General features: G+C 45.7%; 1 protein-coding gene across 1 annotated transcript; it reads left to right on the top strand.

Annotated features, from left to right (window-relative positions):
* Window positions 1-4149: 4149 nt before the first annotated feature.
* On the top strand, window positions 4150-7199 carry TMEM174 (transmembrane protein 174). Its single transcript, XM_010853554.1, has 2 exons — window positions 4150-4946; window positions 5137-7199. Exons 1-2 carry the CDS (start codon window positions 4321-4323, stop codon window positions 5240-5242), a joined length of 732 nt encoding a protein of 243 aa, XP_010851856.1. The 5' UTR covers window positions 4150-4320; the 3' UTR covers window positions 5243-7199.
* The last annotated feature ends 296 nt before the right edge of the window (window positions 7200-7495 follow it).

Here is a 7495-nt window from a genome sequence, read left to right as displayed (position 1 = left end):
GGGTTACAGGGCATTAGAAGGGATAAAGGAGAATCAAACAGAGCCCAAGAATACAATGACTGAAATGAAAAACACATTAGACGGAGCCAACATTAGATTAAATGATACAGAGGAATGGATTAGCAAGCTAGAAGAAGTGCAGTTGATGGAAAACACAGAAAAAAGAATAAAAAGAAATAAGGACAGTTTAAGAGACTTCTGAGACAAACATCAAACATATTAACACTTACATTATAGGGGTCCCAGAATGAGAAACAAAAGAGAAAGGAGCAGAGAATTTATTTGAAAACATCATATCTTTAGGAGAAAACATACAACACTCTTTGACATAAATTATAGCAATAGCTTTTTTGAATCTCTCTCCTAAGGCAAAAGAAACAAAAATAAACAAATGGGACTTAAAAGCTTTTGCACAGCAAAGGAAACCATTGACAAAATAAAAAGACAACCTACTGAATGGGAGGAAATATTTGTAAATGATATGACCGATAAGGAGTTATTATCCAAAATATATAAGTAGCTCATACAACTGAATATAAAAAACCCTGACCTAATAGAAAAATGAAGAGAAGACCTAAATAGACATTTCCCCAAACTGCCACCTGGCCAACAATCACAGGGAAAGATGTTCAACTTTGCTAATCAGAGAAACGCAAATCAAAGCCACAATGAGACATCACCTCACACCTGTCAGAACTGCTGCCATGAAAAAGAACACAAATAACATATGTTAGAATGTGGAGAAAACGGAACCCTCCTATGCTGCTGGTGGGAATGTAAATTGGTGCAGTATGGAGGTGCCTCAAAAAACTAAAAACAGCACTATAATATGATCCAGCAATTCTGCCTCTGGGTATATATCCAAAGAAAATGAAAACAGTAATTCAAAAAGATACCTGCACCAAACAGAAGAAGACTCACAGACTCAGAAAACAAACTTATGATTACCAAAGAGGAAAGGTTGGGGGGCAATAAATTAGTAATATGGGGTGAACAAGTACAAACTTCTACATACAAAACAGATTTACTGTATAGCATGGGGAATACTATTCAATATCTTATAATAACCTATAGAGGAAAATCATCTGAAAAATACATATAACTAAATCTCTTGCTATATACTGGAAACACAATATTGTAAATCAACTATACTTCAATGAAAAAGATAAATGCACCTCAGCTTTCACAGCAGCATTATTTACAGTAGCCAAGATATGGAAGTAGCTTAAGTGTCCAGGAACAGATCAATAGATAAAGAATATGAAATATATATATGTATATATATAATGGAATATTACTTAGCCATAAAAAGAATGAAAATTACCATTTGCAACAACACAAATGGAATCAGAGGGTATTATGCTTAGTAAAATAAGTCAGCCAAGAAATACAAATACTGTATGCTATCATTTATACGTGGAATTGAAAACAAATAAAGCAAATGAATGAATAGAGCAAAACAGAAGCAGAAACAGACTTGTGGATATAAAGAACAAACCAGTAGCTACCAGCAGGGAGAGGGAATGGGGGACGGACAAGACAGGGGTAGGGGGTTAAGAGGTACAAAACACTATGTATTAAATAAAGAAGCCACAAGGATGGACTGTACAGCACAGGGAATGGAGCCAGTATTTTATAATAACTTTAGAGTATGGCACCCCACTCCAGTACTCTTGCCTGGAAAATCCCATGAATGGAGGAGCCTGGTAGGCTGCAGTCCATGGGGTTGCGAAGAGTCAGACACGACTGAGCAACTTCACTTTCACTTTTCACTTTCATACATTGGAGAAGGAAATGGCAACCCACTCCAGTGTTCTTGCCTGGAGAATCCCAGGGACGGGGGCGCCTGGTTGGCTGCCGTCTATGGGGTCGCACAGAGTCGGACGCGACTGAAGCGACGCAGCAGCATCATCTATACAATTTTTAATCACTTTGTTGTAACCTAAAACTAATGCAATATTGTAAATCAACTACACTTCAATTTAAAAAAATGAAATAAAAAGAAAGTACAGCTAGGATTTTCTTACCCGTGTGCCCGGGAAGCCCTTCTAGTTTTGAATTCAAGGGCTGTTTGGAGGAAGTTGATCTCTCTTGCCTACTCTTTCCATGTTTCCAGTTCTTAATCGCTTCCCTTGTGGCTCAGCTTGTAAAGAATCTGTCTGCAATTCAGGAGACCTGGGTTCGATCCCTGGGTTGGGAAGATCCCCTGGCGTGTTCTGGCCTAGAGAATTCTATGGACAGTCCACAGGTTGCAAAGAGTTGGGCATGACTGAGCGACTTTCACTTTTCAGTTCTTATCTTAATTACAAGTGGCTGTAGCTAAAGACAAATGGGAAACATGAACTGAAGGATTTAGAAGAACAATGTTTTCAGAGCCCAACTGTTAACTCAGGGGTTAAGCGCCTGAAAAGAATGTCAGGCTAGCTGACCAGAATTTTCATGATTAACAAGAAAAGCTGGCTGTCCTGGATCTCTGATCTAGCCCAGTGAGAAAAAGGGCAGACCACGCCTACTGCAACAACGCTCCGTCCTTGCTGCTCTAGGACGCTTGCAGGGAGATACCTGAGAGGGTTATTTCCTTGCTTTCCCATCTGTTTGGCAGCAAAGCTGGTCACAAGCCTTGTCCTGTGGCAGGGAGAGGTATTTTGGAGGGGAGAAAAGCCGCCTAGTTTCCCAGGAGCACTTGGGATTAACGTGGGGTTTCCAGAGATTCCTGATGATAAGAGCCACCTGGGGCATGTTCCCTCCCTTGGAAATGTTAGTTCTGTTGAGCTAAGGTGGGAACTCAGATGTTGCCAGTTAAAATAGTGGCCCAGGTGATTTTTATCATCAAGCAAGTTTGGGAAGCCCTACCATAGGGCAAGAGGACAACTCTTCCTGGACCTTGAGCTCATGCCTGCAAAAGGGAGCAGATATAATATTTAACCACTGAAGAGAGACATCTGTTTGGAGACAGGAACAGGGCTACAGTTACTGTTCCATGAAAGATGAAACCGGTGGGACTGGGCACTTCCCTGGCAGTCTAGGGCTTAAGACTCCATTCTTCCAATGCAAGGGGTGTTGGGTTCCATCCCTGGTTGGGGACCTAAGATCCCACAAGCCTCCTGGCCAAAACAACCAAAACATGAAACAGAAGTTACATTGTAACAAATGCAATAAAGATTTTAAAAAGGGTCCACATCAAAAAAATCTTTTGAAAGAATATCGATGGGGCTGTTCTTAAGTTCTGTAGTTATGAATGACAGATCACATCACGGAAGGGCAAGTTTTCTTCCCAAAATGAGCTTGGGTGTGGTTGCAAAAACACAGGAGGCTTGAAATGCAGCTATTTACTTCGCCATGGAAACCGAGGACTGTGCTGCCACCACTGAGCGAGGGTCTGAAGTGGGTGTCCCTGAGACCCCAGGTCTCTGCCGATGATGCAGTGCATGGAAAGGCTTCCAGGGTGTCTCTCCTCTCCCACAGCAGCAACTACTCCCCAGATGCTGACAGCAAAGGCACTTGGAGCTGGTCAGGGAAGAGCAGGACCTCAGGACTCTGCGAGACTTGCTGTGAAAGTTTGTCATACAACTAGAGGTTCCTGAGGTGGGGAGGAAAACAGACCATCCTCAAACAGGTCTCTGCTTATTTCTAGTGAGCTGACCCAGCAGGAAAGTTGGGGTAGATTCCTGAGCACGTGGTGGACACATTTAGGACATCTGTACAACCCAGCGCCCTGGAGGTCCTCTGCCATTTCTACAGTCTTGGTTTGGGCAGGGTGTGAACAGAGCTTCCCTGGTGGCTTAGCGGCAAAGAATCCACCTCCCAATGCCTGCCAATGCAGGAGACAAGGTTTCGATCCCTGGCTGGGGAAAATCCCCTGGAGAAGGAAAGGGCTATCTACTGCAGTAGTTTTGCCTGGGAAATCCCATGGACAGAGGCGCCTGACAGGCTATGGTCCATGAGATCACAAAGAGTTAGACACGACTTAGCAATTAACAACAAAACAGAGTCTTGGAGCAGCCCCTGACACATCTAAAAAAAGTACCTCCTGGCACATAAAATGTGCTCAGTAAAAACTTTCTGAATGAGTGAAAGAGAGAGTGCTTGTCATTGAATTGCAAATCAGAGGCCTCCAACTGTTAATAAAATTTATGAGAAAGCTTCAGGCTTCACTTCTCAGACCTTTATTCTTCTAAACAAAGTTCAGGCCTCTGAATGTTCTACTCTGTTAACCACAGAAGCCCAAAGTTCTTCCATAACTAACCTGAACCAGGGGCTCCTGGGCTCTGCTCTCAGGAGCTCTCACAAGCCCTCTGCCCTGGGGCAGGCAAGAGGACAATGGAGCAGGGCTGCAGCCGCCTGGAGGACTTCCCTCTCAACGTGTTCTCGGTCACTCCATACACTCCCAGCACTGCCGACATCCAGGTGTCAGACGACGACAAGGCAGGGGCCACCTTGCTCTTCTCGGGCATCTTCCTGGGACTGGTGGGGGTCACATTCACCATCATGGGCTGGATCAAATACCAAGGGGTCTCCCACTTCGAATGGACCCAGCTCCTCGGGCCCATCCTGCTGTCGGTGGGGGTGACGTTCATCCTGATTGCCGTGTGCAAGTTCAAAATGCTGTCCTGCCAGTGGTGCAAAGAAAGTGAGGAGAGGCTCCCGGATCCAGAGCAGACGGCGGGAGGACAATCCTTTGTGTTCACTGGTATCAACCAACCCATCACCTTCCACGGCGCCACTGTGGTGCAGTATATCCCTCCTCCTTATGGCTCTCAAGAGCCTATGGGGATGAATACCACCTACCTGCAGCCAGTGGTGAGCCCATGTGGCCTCATACCCACTGGAGGGTTGGCGGCCACCATGCCAAGCCCCCCTCAGTACTATACCATCTACCCTCCGGAGAATGCTGCCTTTGTTGACGACCAGGACTACCCTTCCTTTGCGGACACTGCAGACGGCAGGTAGGGTGTGTGGAGTGCGGATGATCCCCTCCCTCCTGTGGGAGTCAGAATCTATGGCTGTGTTCCGTTTGCAAGGGAGGTGGTGGGAGACTGCGGATCTCTGTGTGGTCTGTTGCTGCGACGGTGGCATCGTTTTCGAGAGTCGTGCTGGGGGCTGTAAGGCATCTTGTCCTTTCTGCTTCCGTTTCAGGTCCAGCCCTGATGCTGAGCAGCTAGAAGAGACACCGCTGGGTGATGAGGACTCTGCCTGCTTCTCCCCTCCTCCGTATGAGGAGATATGCTCCCCTCCTCGATAGACTGTGAGGCTGAGGGCACAGCATTGTCATCGTGTTGCTGACAGCTGAAGTGTTCTGTGCGCAGAGCTGTCTAACCAGGAAGTCTTGACAGATACCATTTGGGGAGGGTGGGGCAGGGAGAAGTGGGAGGCTGAATCTCTCTGGTTGGTAAAAATTAGGCAGGGGTGGGGAAATGCCTTTCTGATAGAGCTAGAAATCCCCTGGATATGATTCAGGATCAGGAATTTCACCTGTTTATCCACCACCCATCCCTTTCCCACTGGGAGGCACTGGTGTCTTCATTTGAGCTCTAGCAGCCAAGGGAACCTGAGGAGGGCATGGCAACCCACTCCAGTCTACTTGCCTGGAGAATCCCATGGAGAGAGGAGCCCATGGCTACGGTCCATGGGATCGCAAAGAGTCAGACACGACTGAGCAACTGAGCACCGCAGAGTACAGCACAGCCAAGGGAAAATCACTGCTGCTGTGACTTTGGGAGTTTCCACAGCAGTGAGAGTAGGGGTGGGAAGGAAGCAGGGGACAGAAAACAGGCTCAAATGGAGATTTTCAAGTACCTGTTCTCAGCCCCTAAAGGGCATCTGCATGTTTGTAAGAACTTGGTGGCCAGCTGGTGTCCCTGGAGGACTCTGGATATCTTAAAGTCTGCAAAGATAAATGAATTAAGTGGAATAAAAGAACATCTCCTGTTAGAATAGTATTAGATAGCTGGATTAAACATATGAAATAAATCATAATGGGACAATGAAATCAATAAATCCTTAAGTTATCACTGGGTCCCAGCAGTTCTTCAGCAAGGTTGAAGCCCATCTACCCCAGGACAGGATCTGTGCTGGAACCAGGGGCCAACAGAACATGATCACTTCCCTTCACATGGATGAGATCTGTTAAATTAGAAGAGAGTTCCTGTGTCAACACCTGGAAAACCATGAGTCATAGAAACAATCTTTATGGTTAAGAAAAGCTCATCTTCTTTATATATATAAAAAAATCTTTGGTACCTTTAACTTCCAAGAATCTGAACTGACAGCTAGAACAGACTCACAGACTTTAGAAGAGATAGATAAAACCATCAGGGCTTAAAAGAAAGTATTTTCCATAGGCTAAAAGGACAGGCCATGTAAGGAAAGGGAAGCTCAAACCAAAGGAAGACAGGACATAGCAATCCTTTAGAGTCTGGGTACTGCATTTATATATGGAGTGATTTTTACTAATCTTGATCAGAAATATCTAGTTTTCCAAGGATATGATTAAAATAAGCTTGATATTATTATTGTGATTTGTACTCTTACAAATTTCATCTTAGGGATGAAATCTCTGTGTTTGAGGATTCATTTTCATGTTCACTGATAAAAGGTAATTGAAAGATATAATTCATTTTATAGAAACTAGCTTTACACTCAATGCATTCATGAACTGCTGGACTCCTGCCTGAGGACCATCAGTTCAGGGAGGACGTTTGGTGACAGGGACACAGTGGTGTCCCCGCCATCAATGCCTACACACCTTCCTCCTCCTCCCTCCTCATCCTTGTTCACCGCACAACTTTTATTCCTGGATTTGGGTTCTGGCAAGTGGCAAGGGTAGCTCAAAAGGGGAAGAGGTGTTTGGAAAGGATATGAGTGTGGAAGGCGGGAGGGCAGGATAGCCAGTTTGTCGTGGTGATGCTTGGAGTCTGATATGCAGGGAACCAGCCTCGGTGGGGCTTAGTTCCAGGCAGCAGACTCATTCAACACCAACTGCCCCAAGACAGAAAAAGTGCTAACACAGAGGAAATTTATGTTTTTAAAGACAGAGCATCAGAGCTGATGGCTCAAGGTGGGAGGTGGGGCTCCGAAAATAGGAATTCAGCACCTATTTGCTGAGCATCTCCTCTGTCTTCCCTCGGACTTCCCTTGTAGCTCAGTCAGTAAAGAATCTGCCTGCAATGCAGGAGACCTGGGTTCGGTTCCTGGGTGAGGAAAATCCCCTGGAGAAGGACATGGCAACCCACTCCAGTATTCTTGCCTGGAGAATCCCATGGACAGAGGAACCTGGCGGGCCCCAGTTCATGGGGTTGCAAGAGTCAGACATGACTTAGCAGACAATCTCATCTCATCATCTCCTCTGCGTCAGGATTGAGGCCATCAAGTGGGGATGTATCACTGAAAAAGCAAAGCACAGAACAGGAGCTGTGGGTTTGCTCTGGTGAAGCCTCTAGAGAGGAAGACGGATACTGACCACTTATTCCTGGTCCCAGAACCATAAGAGGGGGAC

Source organism: Bison bison, unplaced genomic scaffold, assembly GCF_000754665.1.
Source record: "Bison bison bison isolate TAMUID 2011002044 unplaced genomic scaffold, Bison_UMD1.0 scf7180017864329, whole genome shotgun sequence".
In the NCBI taxonomy this organism is placed as follows: Eukaryota; Metazoa; Chordata; class Mammalia; order Artiodactyla; family Bovidae; genus Bison; species Bison bison.
The sequence above is the reverse complement of the archived record's forward strand: the minus strand, read 5'-3'. Positions and strand labels throughout refer to the sequence as shown.

Excerpts from the sequence above, each read along its gene's own strand:
- TMEM174 (XM_010853554.1), top strand. The coding sequence starts at position 4,321 with ATGGAGCAGGGCTGCAGCCGCCTGGAGGACTTCCCTCTCAACGTGTTC. Across the intron at positions 4,947-5,136 it reads GCGGACACTGCAGACGGCAG|GTCCAGCCCTGATGCTGAGC; the intron begins GTAGGGTGTGTG and ends CTTCCGTTTCAG.